This window comes from Bubalus bubalis, chromosome 13, assembly GCF_019923935.1.
Source record: "Bubalus bubalis isolate 160015118507 breed Murrah chromosome 13, NDDB_SH_1, whole genome shotgun sequence".
NCBI classification, from domain to species: Eukaryota; Metazoa; Chordata; class Mammalia; order Artiodactyla; family Bovidae; genus Bubalus; species Bubalus bubalis.
The window spans coordinates 68,849,901-68,871,894 of NC_059169.1; the positions used below are offsets into that span (position 1 = coordinate 68,849,901).

The following is a 21,994-nucleotide window of genomic DNA, read 5'->3' on the forward strand; positions in this document are numbered from 1 at the left end:
CAGTACATAGCATGCAGGATCTTAGTTCCCTAACCAGGGGTCAAACCCATGCCCCCTGCAGTGGAATGGAGCCCTAACCACTGGATTGCTGGAATTTTCCACATCACTTTTTTTTTTTTTAATCCATACATCTGTTGATGGACATTTAGGTTATTTCCATGTCTTAGCTGTTGTAAATAATGCTGCCATGAACTTGGGGGTTCAGGTATCTCTGTGACATAGTGATTTTATTTCCTTTGAATATATGGGGCTTCCATGGTGGCTCAGATGGTAAAGAATCTGCCTGCAATGCAAGAGACCTGGGTTGGGCAGATCCCCTGGAGAAAGGAATGACTATCTGCTCCAGTATTCTTGCCCGGGAAATCCCATGGACAGAGGAGCCTGGCCGGCTACAGTCTGTGGGGCTGCAAAGAGGCTGGTGTGACTGAGCAACTAACACTTCACTTTGGATATACACCTAGAAGTGGAATTGCGGGATCATGTGGTAGTTCTATTTTTAATTTTTTGAGGAACCTCTCTACTGTTTTATATAGTGGCTGTACCAAGTTACATTCCTACCAACAGGGCACTAGGGTTCCCTTTTCTCTGTATCCTCACCAGAATTTATTAGTGTTTGTCTTTTTGCTAATGGCCATTCTGTCAGTCGTGCTGTGATACCTCGTTGTTTTGTTGTGTGTTTCCCTAATGATTAGTGACATTGACTATCTTTTCGTATACCTGTTGGCCATTTGTATATCCTTTTTGGCAAAATGTCTATTCAGCTCCTTTGGGCATTTTTAATTGAATTATTTATTTTAATAGAGTTGTATGACTTCTTTATATATTTTGTATATTAATCACTTATCAGATATATTGGGTCTTCCCTGGTGGCTCGGACAGTAAAGCATCCACCTGCAATGCAGGAAACCCGGGTTGATACAATTTGCAAATATTTTTTCCCATTTTGTTGTTTGTCACTGGACATTGGCTCTGTCACTGGCTCTAATTAGGTTAATGCTACAGTGACCCTGAAGATAGTAATTTGATGGGACAGGGGTGGAAGAATAAAAAAAATTAATATCAAGCGTGATTTTAGCAAGACTTTCTGCAGCGATATCACCTTTTCCCCATGCAATATAAAAATGGGCTCTGCCTAATTCATCTCTCTTTGTTCTTTTATCATACATTTTTTCTTATGTTTAAATCTTTCACCCTGGCCTCCCACTCCACTTGGTCTAAATATCCTCTTTGGTTATTTCTGGTTCAACTGTTTAGAACATGCTGATTTATGGTGCTCTGCTAGCGATCTGTGGTGGGGGAGTGAGCTGCCAAATGCAGTGGAAGATGTTTGCAGTTCAGCAGAATGGTCTTAACTATGGTGCCATCTCTGTGCTGTCTAGAGTTGATATGACGCAGGAAGGAATCTCAGACAGTGTAATTAAGTGAACAGACAAAAATCCAGACAGGCGGGGTGCTTGCTTAAGAACCCATATTTGCTGTATAAAAATCAAACACATTCCCAAATTGATTGTACTTAGCTGGAAAGAAAAGCTGGACAAACTCTGATGACTTGAGGGACCCCTGTGACAAGCATTGACTATGCAAATGGCCCTCATCTGAGTGTGGAATCCACACGTGGGGCCCAGGGACCCATTTGCCTGCATGCTCCAGACGCTTCTTCCTTGTTGCTTCATTTGTTCTGATGACCCCTGGGCTCAACTACATCCTCCCAGCCTCTACCCCACTCTCTCTTTTCCAGAGGTAACTTTATCTTTTCCCGAAGAGAGCAAATTAACTTTGGACATCTCATGACATTCTTCGATCTCATTGAAAATGTCACAAATCTGACTTTTGTCAGCTGTCTGATGTTCATACCTTATTATTCCTGTCTGTGCCTGGTTGTCCTTATTTTTATTAGAATTTTAAAACTCCCTGATGTCCTCCATGGGGAACTGTGGACACGTAAATCCTTCTTAAACCAAACAGGATGCCAAGTGCTTTAATGGTGCTGAAGGCACAGGATTGAGTCGGGGTCTCCCAGGAGCACTGGCTTCCCCACCAAGGCTTCCCCCCAACTCTCTGGGGACCCCAGAAGCCAGGAGCTCTTGGAGGGGGGGCGCTTATGATTTCTTCCATCTTGCTTGCTCCTCTTCCTGCCTCTAGATATTTTCATTTCTTTTCTTTTGCTCCAAACATCAAAGTGGTGGGAAGAATCCGGCTCTTGATTGGAGGTGGAGGGAAGGCAGCTCATCCCCTTGCCTAGCTCCCTCTGGTTGCAGAGGGAAGAAGTTGCTCCCCCTGTCAAATTATAGGTGCAAGCCTTGTTGCACACTTAAAGTGGGCCTCATGGCCCTGGGTATGCAGACTGGCAGTGGATGGGCCTGCGGTTTTGTATGTTCGACCTTCAGAGAACCAGGTCTTTCCCATGTTATCTATGGATACTCCCAACTGCCTTCCAAAGACAGAGTCAGACTCTTAGCCAGGCAACCTCCTGCTTCTATCTGATGTAAGCAGGACTCTCCTATTTTTTTTTAAAATAATATTTGTTTATTTGACTGTGCCAGGTCTTAGTGGCAGCATGTGCATCTTTGGTCTTTAGTTGTGGCATGTGAACTCTTAATATTTGTAGCATGTGGAATCTAGCTCCCTGACCAGGAATTGAACCTAGGCTCCTTGCATCGGGAGTGTGGAGTCTTAGCCACTGGACCACCAGGGAAGTCCTGGGACCTTCCTATTTAAAAGGAGACAGTTTTCACTATTGCTGATCTTAATAAAGACCATAATTAAGTCATAGGGATAGAATTTTAATAGACTCTGCGAATAACTTCTGGAACGTGGGTTTAATCTCAAACAGCTATATGCTATGCCTACCAGATTTTGACTGTCAGATTTACTAAGGTGTTGTGTCTGAGAACAACAGTCTTGTGAATTGTGCTGACAATTACATATGCAAATAAGTAAATATAATACATTAGCATTAACAAAACTATGAATGGTAAAATAATAATGAAATGGATTGTACTGGATGTTGCTGGTTTAATTATTCCTGTTTGGGGGGAGCTCAACTTAAATGTGTCTGCTTAGAAGGACATCCTCACATTTTATTCTTAAGACTTTACTCCTCGTCAGAGCCCAGCACGTTTGTCACTTGCTTTCACAGGGCTGATTCCTCACTTCTCTGTAAGAAAAGAGTGCTCACAACACTAGTCACACACCTCACTCTTCCTTTTAGATATTTGTGTGTTGTTTTACCATGCCTGCTGCATCAGAAACTCCTTAGGGAAATGTTACTGCAGGTACAACTTTACATGTTCTGACACAACTTATCAGTACTCAGTATATTTATTTAAAGAAAGAATAAATGCATGATGAATCTCTGCTCTTTGCTTGTTGTGTGATCACGGCCATTTCTTATCATCTCTTTGTTTCCTCCTGTGTATAATGGTGATAACGACAACCTCATACATTTAAGATGAAATGAGATCATGTATACAAAATACTTAACATAAGGCCTGGCACACTGAATTCTCAATAAATGTCAGATCTTTATTTCATCACTATTAACATGTGATGTCGTTTTCAGTAGGTCCTTTGAAGCAGGGTGGTTTCTTTGCTGACCAAGGGCATAGTGGTAAATGAAGGGGTAATAGGAGCGATGGTATTTCATAAAAGCAAAGTAACAGCAATAAAGTCAGAGTGGTTTCAACTGGGAAAATGATGCTCAGCTCCATATGCAATAATGGGCAGGTTTCCAGAAGGACCCGATGTACTTTCAGGCGTGCATTCAGCACATAAAACTACAATCCTCATCATAAATTTGATCTACGGCCAAGGAATTATGTCCATTATCAAGTGAATGCATATTGTGCTGGTCTCCCTCCAATGCAGGTGGTACTTTGGGTAGCCTGCTCTTTTAAAAGGACTCTCCAAGGAAAGTTAAATTCATGCCTTATTTCTCTCTGCATTTATTTTCCTAGAGTTACAGAGGCCAAAGATCAACAGCTTCGGTAGGTCTGGCCAGTATCTACTGATGGTGATGTTGAGACAGTTGTTTTCACCATTCTTTTTTCTTCCTTTTTGTTTCGTAAAGCAATATTTATGTTTGGCTGTGCTGTGTCTTCATGGCTACGTGGGCTTTCTCTGGTTGCGGGGAGCTGGGGCTACTCTCTAGTTGCGGCGTGGGGGCTTCTCATCGCAGCGGCTTCTCTTGTGAAGCTCGGGCTCTGGAGCACGTGGGCTTCAGTAGTTGGGATGCAGGGCAGAGCAGGGGCTCCGGAGACAGGGCTCAGTATTTGTGGTGCGTGGGTTTAGTTGCTCTGCGGCATGTGGAATCTTCCTGGACCAGGGATGGAAACCTGCCTCCCCTGCATTGACAGGCAGATTCTTAACCACTGGACCACCAGGGAAGACCTAGAGATTCTTCAAGGTGAGAGCTGGATCTAGCATTTCTTCCCTTCGTGTTCTCCAACATCTCCAGTTGCACCAGAGCTATTCTATGTCCCTTTTCTCTGGCATCGCTCATCTTCCTAGACTTGCAGAAGCATTTACCTCATCCAGAGTGCTTTTTCTGACTCCCCAGGAAGAGTGCACTGTCTCTCTCCAGCCCTCCCTGCCTCTGGGTAACGCAGGATGGTTCTTATTTGTATCACTACTGTGACCGTAATTGTAGGGCAAATGTGAGTGTAAAGGCTTGTTTCTGTTGCTTGGGTATGAACCACTGAAGGTTTAGATCTATTCTCGATCACTTTTATGTCTCAAGGTTGTCTTATGGACTCTGTTGGAGAGGGAGAGGGTGGGAAGATTTGGGAGAATGGCATTGAAACATGTGTAATATCATGTATGAAACGAGTTGCCAGTCCAGGTTCGATGCACGATACTGGATGCCTGGGGCTGGTGCACTGGGACGACTCAGAGGGATGGTGTGGGGAGGGAGGAGGGAGGGGGGTTCAGGATGGGGAGAGTATGTATACCTGTGGCGGATTCATTTTGATGTTTGGCAAAACTAATACAGTGTTTCAGGTTTAAAAAAAAAAAAAAAAGATTACCAAAAAAAAAAAAAAAAGTTGTAACAGGAAGGTTTGGGGGCAGCGGGGTGGGCAGCTACAAGGCCTTCTGTGAGCCTGCCTGGGACAGCGTGCCTGTCACCCTCGGGACCAGAGTGCGGCTCCACTGGCCGCAGTGGTCCCCATCATGGAGCAGCCCCGAGAAGTGTGGTGGGATCGAACCACAGTGAGCGGGGTGGGGGAAGATGAGGCTGGGTAGAGATGGAGGGCTGGATCACATAGGGCTTTGCGACCGGGGGACCGGCAATTGGATTTTTAGTCCGAAGGCAAAGGGAGGCCGCTTTGAGCTTTAAGAGGGATGGTCCAGTGCACAGGTCCCATCTCCTGCACCTCTTCCTGGTTTTTTTCCTACTGGATTGTGAATGCATTGCTGGCTCCTGCAGAGTTTGCTTGTTGCAAGGAGTGTGTTCACTGCATGCTTTCTTGAATGGCCTCGAAGCCACGGATGTGCTGAGAAGAAACCCCAGAGCTTTCAGCACAGACTAGCGGCAGCAGCATCCTTGAAACGGGTGAGCTGCCCTTCCCCCACTCCCAGCATCCTCTGACCTCTGACCTATGGGCACCACATTTACTTGCCACCTGACTTGGAGAGTCTGCTGGTTTTCCATTTGATTTTAAAAATGAGTAAATAATTGCAGACAACACACGGACGTGGCAAAAATGCAAAGGAAGCGACAGAATGTGGGCATTGCAGCTCCAGGGAGTGGCTGCGACTCTGAGGGATTTTCAGAGCCCATCCATGTCTGAGGGCTGCTTTATGTCGTATGTGTGGCTTTGGAGGTTCAGGAGGCCAATCCCGAGGGACATTTTGGGAAGTGGTGATGGAAATGATTTTCAGTCCGAGGGAAAGAAGCTGGTCAGGTACCTAAACTCCTGGGCCTACCGTCAAAGGCTCTAATTCTATCCTGACAAACGGTAAAGAGAGCAAGTCAGTCCACTCACGTCACTTCAGCGTTCTTTTCCAAACATGTGGATTAAAGCCAGTTGGGTTTGGAATCCATTCAGTTTGTGATTTTGCCAGGAGTTTCGTGGGTGTAAAGTTTAAAAATAGCTACGTACACATAGGATGTCTGTGGGGAAATGTGGGTAAATTCTAGGTTGGAAAAAGGTTCTGTGAGCAAGTGCCCTCAATGTTTAGCCCTAAATGTTTGCAAAGACAAACATTTTGGAGATCAGAGTAACAATCGTGTTTTACCCTTAGTCCAAACCACAGTCCCTCTGGATCCAAATGTGGGAGTGAATAGAGTGACTCAGAAATATGTAATGGGGGTGGGGGAGCGAAATTAAAGGCCCAGAATAAAGAATTAAAATTTAAAAAGAGGTGCAGGGGGGAAACAGGGAGAAAAACTTCCATATAAATAGGATAGAGAAGTCAGGATTTTTCCGTCTAGAAGCATGAAGGCAGACGGAATTAAAACTGAAAAGTGCAGTAAGTGGCTGAGGTTTGGGTAAATACGGTAAAGGCTGAGGTTCCAGTAAATACAGCCTTGCTCAGTCATGGCCTCATGAATTTTCCTCCCTGCGCACAATTTCCCCCTCTCAGCCCTCCAGGACATTTGGATTGAATTAATTATGAAGTAAGCAGCCTGATCAGGGTCAGGGGCCTTGACTCAAGAATGTGAAAATGGGGATTTATCATGAAAGGAGCTCTGGCCGGGGGGCCATACACACATACATCACTCATACGTTCACTCCTTCCAATCTGATTTATTGCAGTACCGCTTGGACTAAGGACTGGTTTATACTTTGCCTGTGTGGATAAAACTTGTATCTAAACAACTGCAGGGCTGAGTATCCTGTGATCTGACCCGAGTCAGGGACAGCCTAGGACCCCCACACGACAGCAGCGGGAAGGGCGCCCGGGCTTCCAGAGGTGGTGTTTGCACTGGGCTTTGGTGGATGGTGGGATTCTGAAGCACAGGGAGTTGCAGAGGAATGAATGGATGTTGGCACATGGGTGAGAACACGTGTGTTTAGTGGAGAGTTAAGAGCCTATTCCTCTGGAATAAAGAATGGTAAGGACGAAGATGGAAGAGGCGATGGGACCGTGGTGAAGCCCTTGAGAGTATGTTTTAGGAGAGGGCACTTTTGCATGGTTGGCAAGAGGGAATCACGGGAGCAGGAGGGTGTGCAGAGCCTGTTAAAAATGAGCAGTTGTGTATGGATGGACAGGAGTGGACAGATGTTGGGGCCATGGAGACCAGTGGGGACTGTATGGCTATAGTTTGGGTGAGGCTTGCACAAAGACACCGGATAGTGGGCATGACTCTCAGGCAACCAAATCAGAGGTGCAAAAATATTTCTCCATTTTCTTTTTTCTTATTCAATATTTATTTATTTATTTGGCTGCATCGGGTCTTAATTGTGGCACGTGGGATATTTTAGTTGCAGAATGCGGGATTGTTTTTAGTTGCACCATGTGGGATCTAGATCCCTGGCCAGGGATCTAACTCAGGCCCCGTGCATTGGGTGTGTGGAGTCTTAGCCACTGGACCACCAGGGAAGCCCCTTCGTTATCTTTTAAATCAAGCTAATTTTGACTCAAAACCATCGTCCTATGTGTCACAGGGAAATCCCACCGAGTGACAGTTGAGGGTTGGCATAGGGACCCATCAGAGTCTGGGAGGACGACACGACAGGTGAAGGGGACAGGGCCTCGGTCTCTCATGGCCCTGCTGCCTCCTCGCTCTTCGGCCCCACAGTGGTCCATGAAGCCAGCTTCTGTACCATGAAGACAAACACCCCCAGGTGAGGTATCTGGATGCGCTCACTTTACAGATGGGGCTTCCCAGGTGGCTCAACGGTAAAGACTCCGCCTGGCAATGCAGGAGATGCAGGAGATCCAGGTTTGATCCCTGGGTCGGGAAGATCCCCTGGTGGAGGCCATGGCAACCCACTCCAGTATTCTTGCCTGGAGAATCCCATGGACAGAGGAGCCTGGTGCTACAGTCCATGGGGTCACAAAGAGTTGGACACGACTGAGCGATTGCGCACACATGCTTTGCGGATGAGGAACCTGAGTCACAGAAGGTTATGGAGCTTGTTCAGAGTTTCACAGCTAGTAAGGAAGGGGCCAGGATTAGAAGACCGGTCTCCCCCATCACTAGTCTACAGCACTTATGTAGTTAGGGCTGGAGGGAAAGGAAAGAGCAGAAGCACATAAAATCTGACAGAATGAGTAAGCTGGAAGGGGACAGATTAGATGTGCAGGTTGGGAATAATCAAAGGTGGTTGTGTTTTCATACTTTTAGAATCTTTATTTTTTTAATTGTAAAATTAATAAATACTTACCATAGAAAACATACCATGTACAAAAAGGAAAATTAAAAAATATCACCCATGATTTTACCACTCAAACAAAAGCTATTATGCATTGGCACACTTTATTTTTGTTATCTTCACTAGTTTATTTTTTAGATCCCACACATGAGTGATATCATACAGTATTTGTCTTGGTCTAACTTATCTTACTTAGCATAGTACCCTCTATGGCTATCCATATTGTTGCAAATGGCAAAATTTCACTCTCTTTTTATGGTTGAGTAGTATTCCATTGTGTGTGTATACATCTTTTTCTTTTTTTTTTTTGTAACTTTAATAAACTTTTAATTTTGTATTGGGGTATAGCCAATTAATAAAGCTGTGGTCGTTTCAGGTGAGCAGCAGAGGACCTCAGCCATACATGTACATGTATGTATTCTCCCCAATCCTCCTCCCATCCAGGCCGGCACATAACATTGAGTGGAGTTCCATGTGCTATATCATAGGTCTTTGTTGGTTATACATTTTAAATATAGCAGCGTGTACATGACCTTCCCAGAGTCCCTAACTATCCCTTCCCCTTTGGCAACCATAAGTTCATTTCCTGTCTGTGAGTCTCTGTTTTGTAAATAGGTTCATTTGTATCATTTCTTTTTAGATTCCACGTATACGGGGTGTCATGGTATTTCCCCTTCTCTAGCTTATTTCACTCAGTATGACACTCGCTAGGTCCATCCATGTTGCTGCAATGGCTTTATTTCATTCTTTTTAATGGATGAATAGTATTCCACTGTATGTATGTACCACATCGACTTTATCCATTCACCTGTTGATGGACACTTAGGTTGCTGCCATACCTCGGCAATTGCAAATAATGCTGCGACGAACATTGGAGTGCGTGTATCTTGTCAAATTAGTGTTTTTGTTTCCCTCAAATATAGACCCGGGAGTGAAATTGCTGAGTCATGTGGTAGTTCCAGTTTCAGTTTTTTGAGAAACCTCCATACCGTTTTCCACAGTGGCTGAACCAATTTACTTTTCCACCAACAGTGATTTTCCACTTTTCCGCCAACACCCTTTCCCTACATCCTGGCCAACATTTGTTACTTGTGGTCTTTCTGGTGGTAGCTTTTCTGATGTGTGTGAGGTGATACCTTCTTGTGGTTTTGATTTGCATTTCTCTGATGATTAGCAATGTTGAGCATCTTTTCTTTTGAATTAATTTGAATTGGAGGGTAATTACCTTACAATATCGTGATGGTTTTTGTTATACATCAACTTGAATCAGCCATTTCATGTGCCTGCAGGCCACCTTCATTTCCTCTTTGGAAAAATGCTTGACATGCTTCTTTACAATCTGTTTTTCTCTGCGTTGTTTTACATGATCAAGAAAAATGTATATATATCTATATATGTACTTATATTTATGTATTATATATGTGTATATATATATACATACACATTCAGGTTGTTTCTGAATGATTTGCTATTATAAATTCTGCATGATAAACAGAAGCATGTTTTTACCTCTGTTTTAGATAATTTTCTTAAGAGTGAGTCCTGGAAAGTGAATTACAATCCTTGAGCATTTCTGCGGCTACTGACATATCTATTGCCATACTTCTTTCCAAAAATATTGTACCAATTACTGCTAACAGCCATGTATAAACATAAATTGTGTATTAATTTTAAAACTTTGGCTGATTTGAAAAATGACCTCTTGTTGTGCCAGGGTTTGCCTCTTGATTTCACTGATTGCTCAGAATGACCCTAGACAAAGAGCTTTTTCGTTAAAATACTCTTAGTCTTGCTGGGCGAGTTTTTTGGCACCCTCTTAAATTTTGCCTCTGAGGTGAGTGGCTCCCTTGCCTAGCCTGGACCAGCTCTGATTCATGCCACTTTGCAAAGGAGGAAAGCAAGGGCGAGAAATGCAGTGCCTTTGATTTGGGTCACACAGGCAGTAAGTGTCTGTGCTAAGTCGCTTCAGTCGTGTCTGACTCTTTGCAACCCCATGGACTGTAGCCTGCCAAGCTCCTCTGTCCATGGGATTCTCAGGCAAGAATACTGGAGTGAGTTGTTGCCATGCTCTCCTCCAGGGGATCTCCCCGACCCAGGGATGGAACCGGTATCTCTTATATCTCCTGCATTGGCAGGTGAGTTATTTACCACTTGCGCCACCTGGGGTCCTCAGGCAGAAAGTGATGACGCTCAAATTTGGGTAGGTTGACTCCAAAATCCCGTTTCTTTCTACTAATCTGTTTGGGTGCTTTGCTCTGGGTTTTCGAATGTGAATGACGAGGAGAGAGACGAAACCATTACACAGAACTGAGGAATCCTGGAGAAGAAGGAGCTGGTCCTTTCAGGCGTGTGAAGCTGTGGCAGTAGTTTAACGTGGGTCTTGTTGATTGGGGGACATGGAGGAACCAGACGTCCACTAGGGCGTTATACAGCAGGTAGTTGAAAGCTCAGGTCTGACCCGCAGGACGGGGTGTGCCTGAGTGTGAAGGGACTAGTGCTTACCTAATCTGAGTGCAAAGGCTGGGTGAGACCCAGTACAGAGCTGTGACCAGGCAGAGTCCCTGGGGATGGTCACAGTTACACATGGTTGGGTTACAGGCACCCGGAAGTGCCCCCCCTACACAGCGGCAGCAGTTCAGGGCATCCCAACGGGGCACAGCCGTGCTTGGGGACACTCCCGGAAGCCTGGGCATGGCTGTGAGCTCTGACACCCACCAAAGGAGCAAAGAGGCCACTGTGGGTCTGCAGAACCAGCTTGGGGTAAACACAGGCCCAGACTGCTGTGAGCTTTCTGGCCAAGGAGAGTGGCAGAGCCGCTGGCCTGGGCTGGTTGACTTGCTCTGGGCACCGGAGGCTCGTTTTGCAGGAAGTGGGACTAACTCTTGGTGTGGCAAGAGGATGAGTGGTCTCCTTGCTACGCTCACCCGTTTTTCCTCCATTGCCCCCGGTTGCATTTTCAGTCTTCAGACAACTTCTGAGGGCAGAGGAGCAGGCGGTAGGTCTCTTCTATGCATCGGTCCCTTGTTGCTTGTGACCTCGTTGGAATCACTCCCATCTTATGGGGTCAGGTGGGGGCCTGCAGGGGTGATGGATGGTTCTGGGCCAAGGTTAGTCTGGGAGTCATGCAGGCAGAGTTTAGAGAGCATTCAGGAAGTTGGAACACGTTGGAACAATTGAGACATGTAAGTATGCAGTGAAAGTGGGCCGAGTAGCCGTGGGTGGGTGGACTGCCTGTGGTCTGGCAGTTTCGGAGTGGAAACAGCAAAAGCGCAGGACAGCTCGACTTGGGGGCCCGACAGGTGAGGCAAGAGGGTGGGGCGGGGGTTGCAGATGCCGCGGAGGCCACAGTGAGCCAGTCAGCCCTGGGCTCCAGGGGGGGTCGGTGGGCCTGGAACCCACGAGGGAGGAGGGGAGTGTAGAGATGGGGAACTGGCTAAGAGAAGGGAGCACAGGTTTTGTAGGCTTGGGGGATCAGGTGGGGAGCTGTGGGGAGAGAGGGTGTTTAGGGAAGGGCAGCTCAGAACTGGGGAGCTGGGAGAAAGAACAGCTTTCTTGCTGAGTGGTAACAAGCACCAGAGTTTGGTTTTGCTGACAGTGGCTTGAGATGCAGAAGAGAGACAAGCCAGGGAGGTGGATGGAGGGTGTGATGATGGAAAGATGACTTTCCGATGGGATCTGAAAGATGACGATCTGGTGGAGTCTGTCCAGAGAGACCGTGGAGAGGTGATGGTGGAATCGCGGATTATAGAGTATGTTGAAACCAAACCCTGTCTGTCCTCCTGGCACTGAGCAGTCTGTGAAGGAGGCGGATGTCAGCTGAGCAGAGCACAGGGCTGCTATGAAGCCCGAGGGAAGGGAAAGAGCATCTGCCTTTACGAAATGCCGCTGTGCTGCAGGCAGTACAGCGACTTCCTCACAAACTGTGCTGTGCTTAGTCACTCAGCTGTGTCCGACTGTTTGCAACCCCATGGACTGTAGCTCACCAGGCTCCTCTGTGCATGGGATTCTCCAGGCAAGAATACTGGAGTGGGTTGCCATTTCCTCCTCCAGGGGATCTTCCCAACCCAGGGATTGAACCCAGGTCTCCAGCATTGCAGATGGATTCTTTACCATCGGAGCCACCAAGGAAGCCCAAGAATACTGGAGTGGGTAGCCTCTCCCTTCTCCAGGGGAACTTCCCCACCTGGGAATCAAACCAGGATCTCCTGCATTGCAGGCAGATTCTTTATCAGCTGAGCTACCAGGGAAGCCCTCCACACAAATTATGTAACTTAATTCTCATAGTGACCCTCCAGGGTAGGTGTTGTCATCCATATTTTACAGATGATAAAACTGAGGCTCAGAGAAGTTAATTAACTTTGCCCTGGGTTCCCAAAGTGATGGGGTCAGAGTGGGAAGGGGTGGTCAGAGTGGTGGGGTCAGAATGGGAAGCCAGATTAACCTGATGCCAAAACCTGAGGCTCTGTATATGTAACTGGGTTAGATTCTTTAGGAGGGTTGTAAAATCTATGAAGCAAAGTGTTAGTCACTCAGTCATGTCTGACTCTTTGCAAACCCATGGACTGTAGCCCACCAGGTTTCTCTGTCCTTGGAATTTTCCAGGTAAGAATACTGGAATAGGTTGCCATTCCTTTCTCCAGGGAATTTTCCTGACCCATGGATTGAACCCGAGCAGGTCTCCTGCATTGTAGGCGGATTCTTTACCGTCTGAGCCACCTGTATAAAATCTACAGGGAAGAATAACTAGTCATGACGGGAGTAGGATGAGATTATGTCTCTCCCATTCAATCCCAGGTCCCCTGGGCTGATACAAAACTGTTCCGTGTGGTTTGCTTGTACCCTGATTTGACTTAGTGATCAAACTGTGCAGTACTTTGTGCATCCTGGATCATAAAAGGTTTCTTTTTTTTATTGTTATACCGAATTTACCAGCATATGAGTGGAAATTGTCTATGTAGTTTTTATATGTTGTAATATTTCTTCAAATAAATCTCTCCTAGAAATTATTGGCCAAAAGTTCATTTGGGTTTCATAAGCTCCTAAAGAAGAACCTGAACCAACTTTTTGGCCACTCCAATTAAAAAAAAAAAAAAAAAAGGCTCAAATAGCCCCCTGCCTGACACACAGTGTGCGTGTGTGTGCGTTCAGTTGTGTCCAGTTCTTTCTGACCCAATGGACTGTCGCCCACCAGGCTCCTCTGTCCATGCAATTTTCCAGGCAAGAATACTGGAGTTGGTTGCCATCTCCAACTCCAAGGGATCTTCTTGACCCAGGGATCAAACCCACGTCTCTTGCATCTCCTGCACTGGTGGGAGGATTCTTTACCACTGCACCACCTGGGAAGCCTCGACACATAGTGGGACTTAGTAAATACTTGTTGAATGAATAAATAAATTTACTCAGATCAATGAAGAAAGAGGTGCAGGGAATGGAATTCTTATCACTTTTTCAGGAATCTCAGTGGAGGGTGGGTTGAGGGGATTTATGAAAGGGCGTCAAAGGGCTTGCCAGGTGACTCAGATGGTAAAGAATCTGCCTGCAATGCAGGAGACTCTTTAGTCCCTGCATCAGGAAGATTCGCTGGAGAAGGGAATGGCAACCCACTCCAGTATTCTTCCTGGAGAATTCCATGGACAGAGGCGGCTGGCGGGCTACAGTCCATGGGGTCTCAAAGAGTCAAGAGCTGCTGCTGCTAAGTAACTTCAGTCGTGTCCGACTCTGTGCGACCCCATAGACGGCAGCCCACCAGGCTCCCCCGTCCCTGGGATTCTCCAGGCAAGAACACTGGAGTGGGTTGCCATTTCCTTCTCCAATAAAGAGTCCGCAACTCACAGTTTTCAAAGTGCTAGAAGGCCTTTTAACCACGAGGGGGCGCCATTAGAGACTTGACGGTAACTTTGGGAAGGGCAGAATGTGGATGAGGGTGCAGGGGGCTAGTCAAGGGCTCTCTATCCACACAGGCTAGAACCACGGGTAGAGCCTGCACTCTCCCAGGAGGATGTCAGTCTCACCAGTGGCTCTCCATTTGCCAAACAGATCTGGTCTCAAGAGACCAGAGGAGGCCAGCTTCCAGGCTTCCTGCCCAGGGCCAAGTTGCCCTCTTCCCACAGTGTGACTGGAGATGTCCAGGGAGGCTCACCCAAAGCATGAGGTTGTGTCCACCCCTCCAGCCTTTGTAAACTCAATCCTTCAGTCAAGGAAAGCTGCCAACTTGGACCAAAGTTATCACCCTACAGAGAAACTCCCTCATGAAAACCCCCTTCTGAGAAAGTGATTTTATTTTTATATTGGAGTATAGCTGATTGACAATGTTGTATTCGTTTCAGATATACAGCAGAGTGATTCAGTTATGCATATACATGTTACCTGTCGTTTTTCAAATTCTTTTTTCCATTTAGGTTATTTCAGAATATTAAGCAGAGCTCACCTGTGCTAGGTCCTTGTTGTTCTTTTTTTTTTTTTTCCTTAAAATATTCATTTATTTTTGGCTGTTCTGGGTCTTTGTTGCTGCAGGAGGGTTTTCTCTAGTTGCAGCGAGCAGGGGCTATTGTCTGGTTGTGCTACACGGGCTTCTCATTACAGTGACTTCTCTTGTTGCAGAGCATGGATTCTAGGGCTCCCAGACTCACAGACTCAAGCTCTAGAGCACAGGCTTAATAATTGTGGTTGCTCTTAATAATTTAGTTGCTCTGAGGCATCTTCTGGGACCAGAGAGTGAACCGATGTCCCTTGCATTGCAAGGTGGATTCTTAACCACTGGACCACCAGGGAAGCCCGGTTATTCATTTTACATACATCAGTGTGTACATGTCAATCCCCAAATCCCAATCTATCCCTCCTCCCCATCCCTTCTGCCCTGGTAACCGTAAATTCATTCTCAGTCTGTGAGGAGAAAGTGATAGATAAGTGTACCTCTTTGCTAAGAAAAACTTGGGTTTCTCTTGAGACATAGCATTGAGGCAACTTAAATTACAATGAAATAGGACAGTGTCACTAGGGTTTCTTATTATATTAATAAACATGAACCACTATGCTGCTCACATTTCCCTTTTTGCTTTGGCTTCTAGGAAATTCATCTGCAGCAGTTTTCTTTACCGTTGGCGTATTTCTGCTCTTTCTTTCCCTTAGCCCCTATTTCCTAATTCTCTTTGCATCGTCTTATGTCACTGCAATTTCAGTGTCTTCAATACCTTGTGGAAATAAAATAATTAAATGCAGAATAATAAATGGAAGTAAAGCACCTCCCATGTTCATCGGGGCGGAGTCTTCTGCAAAGGAAAGGGCAATCACTGGCCCTCCTGGGCATGGCGGCCACTAGGTGGCACCAAAGCTTTCCTGCAGCCATCCTTAGCCAGGCGATCTGGCCTAAAAGTGTTTCTTATAACCGGGTACTTCTTGGACTGTGCTAAGCACGTTTCGAGTTGCTCCTCTCCACAATGCTCTGGGTATAGTTCTAGGGCCTGGGCAAAGCTAACCTAGGGGAGCCTGGTTGGCTTCTTTCACAAAATCAATGTTTCAAATAAGATGAGGCGAGTCTGAACCAGATCAGGTCAACTGGGGGCCATGTGTCCCCCATGGAAGCAGCTGCATTAGTGACAGCATCCGGGAGAGCGGGAGGTGGGACCCTCCTCACAGATGGAGAGTTTAGGGGGTGTGTTACGGGGGCACGGGGAAGGGGCTTTTCAGCTTCCCCAGTGCCTGGTGACTTCTGTCTGAAATGAACATACTGCCCTAATGTTGGGCACATAACTGGACAACAGTTATCACACCTGTGAAATAGAAACTGACTTTTAAAAAGACCCAAAGGTGCCAACATTAATTACCATTAATGTTTGCTTCCATTATTCACTCAGAGAAGTTATGCCATTCAAAGCCATTTTGTAAAAAAGCCTTCCGTGGAAGTTGGAAGAATGTAATTCTATAAAAAAACCTTTAAATTCAGGTTCTTGACTCTTCTTGAATCCATGTGTTATAACTGTGAGAAAAGATGTTTCCTTTGAGAAGCCATTTTTATTCACGTCAATTTCTTGTTTCTTCAAGCATCTAATAGTATCTGATCAGTTGTGTTTCCAGAGAATTAAAGAGGAGTGGAATACTGCAGATCATTGAGGGGCATATTCATGTTCAGACCAAGAATGTGGAGCAATGTGACCCTGGGCAGGGGTGGAGGTCGGAAGGGTGGGGGGCACGGGGAGGTGGCCATCCAGCTATTCCCACTGTTCTCCTGAAATTTGGACTTGGGATCACTGGCCAGAAGTGGCTCTGATTAGTGTTCTGAGGCCTTGCGAGGGAGAAGCTCTCAACAGTTTTTATTTGCTCTCAAAAAAAATCTCTTCTAGAAATTCTATGAGTCTACTCAGGTGCCTCTTACCTGGTGGATTGGAGAATTCATTCATCTACAGAAGGCCCAGTAGGGGAACAGGAAGTACTTGGATTTCTCCTGTTTGACGAAGGGGCTAAAGAGATCAGCCATGGGCTCCAGGGTCTTCCGGATACAAGTAAACACTTGGCCTCACCCGGAAGGCGCTGGACGGTGCAGCTCAGCAGGCTTCCACGTGACTGCCCTGCTGTCCTTGGGTCTCAGGGATTAAGCAGCCCCCGGTGCTACCACCACTGTGGTCACTGCACATCAGCCCCTTCACCATCGCAAAAGTCTCTTCAGGGGCTCACCACTCTCCTCCACGGGAGACCCAACCGGGGTGACCCAGGATAGTTTCTGTAGGGCTTAGTCCATTAGGGACCCCCAAGAAACATTTGCCCTTTAAAGCAGATACCAAGTAGCGATACTAGTGGATACTAAGTGGATCTTCCTGGTGGCTCAGATGGTAAAGAATCCGCCTGCAATGCAGGAGACCCGGGTTCAATCCCTGGGTTGGGAAGATCCCCTGGAGAAGGGAATGGCAACCCACTCCAGTATTCTGGCCTGGAGAATTCCATGGACAGAGGAGCCTGGTCCATGGGGTCGCAGAGAGTTGGACACGACTGAGTGACTAACACCACTACACCACAGGTGAGACCATGGTGGGACTGTGAGCAGTAATCTGGGGAGTCTTATTTGGAAAAGGGGCAAGTAAGGGATGGCCTGTGAGCTAGACTGGGGTACTTATTAACACGACCCCTGGGGCAATGCTGGGGAGAGAAATTCAAGGTCAAGGACACATTTTATCCGTTAAACAACAACAAACTACAGCTAAAATATAGATCTTCCATCAAGAATTTTCTTTTCCAGGAGAAAAATAATTTATGAGATGACTGCAGCTTTTAAAAATTGACAAAATTTATTGAGCACCTACTGTATGACAGCCAGCATCTATCACAATAATAATCTGAAAGGGTCAGGATCCACCAGGGAGTATCAGGAGCCCTCCTGGATGAGGATAGCGCTCGAGGCGGGTCAGCAAAGGGAGCTGAGCCCCAGCTCCCTCTGGGGCTCCTCCTCCCCAGAGAGACTGCTGTCTGCAGGGAGGGGAGTGTCTGAGTGTGGTCTGCGCTGGGCTTCTCTCCCCTTCTCATGTTATGGGGATGTCTTGCATTTCCTGTTATGGAAAAGGTTTGCTGACATCCTTTGCTGTCACTCAGTTTGGTAGACTGCACTGTGCTGGGGTGAGGGCTCAGTGAGAAAAAGGGTGAAGGCAGACTGCACCCGAGTTGGCTCTGAAGCATCCGTAGCGGGCGTGTGTGAGTATTCGGAGCTAAGGGTGCTGCTGAAGGGTGAAGACTGGAAGAGCCATTGCCTGGCTGACAGTCCACTCATGATACCCCAGTGACTTTGCTGTCCTGAGCTTGCCTCCTGGTCCTTGGAGGCTACGTCAACACCTGAATGGTTAGCATGTTGCTTTGCATCCTCAGCTGCAGGCTGTGAGTCCCGTTTCCGAGCAGCAGGTAGACTGCCAGTGGCTTTCTAGGCATCATCTCTGCGGCAAGAAGCCCCGCACTGCTCTGAGCTCTGTGGTTCTGTAGTCATCAGCGTGGTCCCAGGAGCGTGTTTTCTTGGTCTTGGGCATCACAGCTGCAGAGGGATGCAGACCTCCATTCTTCATCGTTGACTGTGGCTGAGATCTCAAGTCTCAAGTCAACCTCAGTGGAACACAAGGGCTGGCCAACTATGGCTCTTGGGCCAAGTCTGACCCTCCACCTGTTCTTGTGAAGTAAATTTTCTTGGAACTCAGTCACTTCCCTTCATTTACATATCCTTGGCTTTCACACTATCATGACAGAGTTCAGTAGTTTCGACAGAGACCGTATGACTGGCAAAGACTAAAATATTTATTATTTAGCCCTTTATAAAAAGTTTGCTCACTCCTGGTATAGAATTAGAAAATAATTTTATGTACTTAAATCAGAGTACAGTATTGTAATCTGTAGTCCTGGAAGGGCTTCCCTGGTGGCTCAGTGGTAAAGAATCCACCTGCCAATGCAGGAGACAGAGAAGACACAGGTTTGATCCCTGGGTTGGGAAGATCCCCTGGAGAGGGCATGGCAACCCACTCCAGTATCCTTGCCTGGAGAATCCCATGGGCAGAGGAGCCTGGCAGTCTACAGTCCATAGGGTCACAAAGAGTCGGACACAACTAAGTGACTAAACAACAGCAGTCCTGGAGTATCCGGGCTGTTTGGGGTAGGAGAGAAGGTTCTCACTACAGGGACGGCAAAGACTTTGGCTCAAGTGTGATGCCTAGTGAGGGCTGCTGGGAGGATTGTGTTGGGGAGGATTGTGTCGAGGAGGATTCTGAAGCCCCGTCTGGGCTGGCGTGGGCACTTCCAGGGAGGTGTAAGCTGGCCATGAGCCATCCAGGCGCAGAGCACCAGGGTGGGACGGGAGCACGGCAAGTCCACACTCTTCTCCAAAGGTGCACGGCAACCAGGGACAGCGTGGTGTGGCTCCAATGCCAGCACTTGGCACTGCCGAGTCCCTAAGGTGGGGACTGTAAACATTCCCTTGCTGGAGTGGGAGAGACGTGAGATCTGAATACCATTCACGCTGCGACTTCCCTGGTGGCTCAGACGGTAAAGCATCTGTCTACAATGTGGGAGATGAGGGTTCGAGCCCTGGGTTGGGAAGATTCCCTGGAGAAGGAAATGGCAATCCACTCCAGTACTGTTGCCTGGAAAATCCCATGGACAGAGGAGCCTGCTAGGCTACAGTCTATGGGGTCGCAAAGAGTCGGACACAACTGAGTGATTTCACTTTCTTTTCTTTCTTTCACGCTGCGACAGAAGCAGGCAACCACAGGCAAGACCAAGGTCAGGTCAGAGCTCCAGCTTTAACTAAGGCTCCTCTGCACTCATGCAGCAGTGTTGGTTCAGGACAGCATCTTGTGTAAAGCTTCCCGCTTGCAGAACAGGGGAGGGCATTTACTACTCAGTGCAATGAAAATGCCAGTTAAAATAGTTACAAATTGTTTAAAAAGGAAAAAATGACAATGCATGTTTACTGGAGAAAGCAGTATAAAAAGTGGCCCCATTTACATATATGTCTAGATAGCCCTTAGATTGTAGATTTAAAAATGGAAGCATCTTACGAATACCTACCCACTAAGTCTAATATCCTGCTATCCTGTAACCCCAAAGAACGATTTTTCCTCAGTGGTCCAAATAAATCCAGGTGGTGGTCTTCTGTAGACTCCGACTTGTTACAGTGAATGTGTTTGAAAAGCGCATTCAAATCTAGTTCTTGGAGCACACAGCATATTTTAAATGCACCAAGAGTCTGTTGTTGGGGCTCAATCTGTATAAAGCTTATTAGCCACTTTTGCGTACATGCTGATTTTTGGATGGTGCGTGGCATCACTGGAGTGACAGTGCTGAAGCGAGGTATTACTGTGGTCGGATATGTATCCACTGTTTTACTAAGGTGACTCTTTTCACTGTAACACTTCCTGGCAATCCTCAGGGCCACTGCTCCCTGGTAGGGTAAACAGAAACGGAGAATCCACTGAGGTGAACATCACGAGCACTGACCTCTCCTCCAAGTCGCTTGCTATCTTGCTCACATTCAGCATTTTGGCTTTAGTCGTTTTTCCTTCACGTCATGAAAAATTATGCCATCAGCTCCAGCTGACTAGGTTTTCTTTTCAAATAATTATAGGAAGCATTTAAATTATGTAAGTGCATTAAACCGTTTCCCAAATGGAATTGAGTATTTAAAAAATATATTTTATGACCTAAAAATTCGTTGAGAATTTATTTGCATAAAAATCCCAGTATCTTTATCGACTTTTAAAATGCCATTGAGCCCCTAGAAATACACCACCTCATGGGTGAGAAAGGGTGCCGGGCAAGGGTGTTAAGGACCCATGAGACAGATCATCAGACTCTGGACGGACCTGGGGAAGCGGGGCTGAGAACACGGATGGCACGCAGACCCCAGAAGGGCAAGGTGGGACCTGAGCCTGTGGCTCTGAAAGACACGAGCGGAGGGTGCTCAGATGTAGAATTCCTCCGTGTCATTGTCTCCGCATCCGGCCGGCACTGAGGGTGCCAGGACGTCTCTGCCAGTCTGCCGGGCCTGGGGGGCATCGGAAGGGAGTTCCGGGGGTGACTCTGTGAGCGAGGAAGTGTCCGAAGCTGGGGGAGCGGTGACAGCTGTGGGCCCTTTGAAGAGAGGCAGGGTGGCCCAGGAGGCCCCCGCAGTCTCGCCGCCCGCAGTGGGCAGGGGTCCTTCTCTGAAGCCCCTGCGCTCTGACCAGAGGCCGCTGCCTCGTTCTGGGGGGTGCGGCGCTTCCTCGGGGCTGCAGAACCTGCTGGGTGCCGAGTAGGCAGAGACCACAGACAGATCGGAGGAGGAGAGCCGCAGCCCGGTGTCCACGTCCGTCTCCTGGGCCCCCTCCAGGTCATCGATGGAGAGGAGGTGGCCGCGCCCCCGCTCCGGCGCCCTCTGCCCCCTGCCGCCTATGCTTACAGACAGCTGCGCTTCCGCCGCGGAGGCCGGGAAGGGGTCTCCGGTGGGCAGACAAAACAAGGACTTGCTTCGCTGGAAAGACCAGGGGAGGCTGGGAGGGCTGGTGGCTCGTCTGGCAAATTCCTGCGGGTGCCTGGTAGACGGACCTGCCTGGCCGAGGCCTGGGTGTGACGCGTCCAGTGGCGGCTGCGGGTGGCGGCCTGAGGTCTGGCTCTGCGCAGTGGCGCGCGGGGAAGACGTGGAGCACGGTTTCTGCTCAGAGGCCTGGTGAGCCCTGCCGGGTTTAGGGCGCTTCCTGTGCCCCTTCTGTGCCTGCAGGGGCAAGAGGGGACATCGTTATCAGTGCCGGGCTGGGGGTCCACAGGGCAACGGGGATTCACTGCTAAACAGAACATGAAACACACTGATGATTGGAAACTTCCAGAACTGTCTCGGTAATAAAGCGCCGCCAGAAATGTCACTGGGGCTTCCCAGGTGCCCTGGTGGTAAAGAACCCGTCTGCCAATGCAGGACATGTAAGAGACAGGGGTTCGATCCCTGCTCCCTGTGTGGGGAAGATCCCCTGGAGGAGGAAATGGCAACCCACTCTAGTATTCTTGCCTGGAGAATCCCATGGACAGAGGAGCCTGGTGGGACCCCAGTTGGTGGGGTCGCAAAGAGTCAGACACACACATACATACATAAATTTCATTCTCCAAATTCTAAAGTGAAGACAGAGATCGCAGAGCTTGGGGGAAGACAGGTCGGACTTCTCAGTCTGAGCAGACGTCCC

General features: G+C 47.6%; 1 protein-coding gene and 1 long non-coding RNA gene across 2 annotated transcripts in view; one reads left to right on the plus strand and one right to left on the minus strand.

Moving 5' to 3' along the window:
- LOC123328827 overlaps window positions 1-13,337 on the plus strand; it is a 47,837-nt gene extending 34,500 nt beyond the window's left edge. The window contains exons 3-4 of the long non-coding RNA XR_006639914.1: window positions 7,611-7,790; window positions 12,924-13,337. This is a non-coding gene — a long non-coding RNA (uncharacterized LOC123328827). The remainder of the gene's footprint in view (window positions 1-7,610; window positions 7,791-12,923) is intronic.
- A 4,248-nt stretch (window positions 13,338-17,585) lies between these two features.
- FAM124A (family with sequence similarity 124 member A) overlaps window positions 17,586-21,994 on the minus strand; it is an 83,990-nt gene continuing 79,581 nt past the window's right edge. The window contains exon 3 of the mRNA XM_045162430.1: window positions 17,586-21,534. Within this exon, the coding sequence (XP_045018365.1) occupies window positions 20,746-21,534 (789 nt within the window). The 3' untranslated portion in view covers window positions 17,586-20,745. The remainder of the gene's footprint in view (window positions 21,535-21,994) is intronic.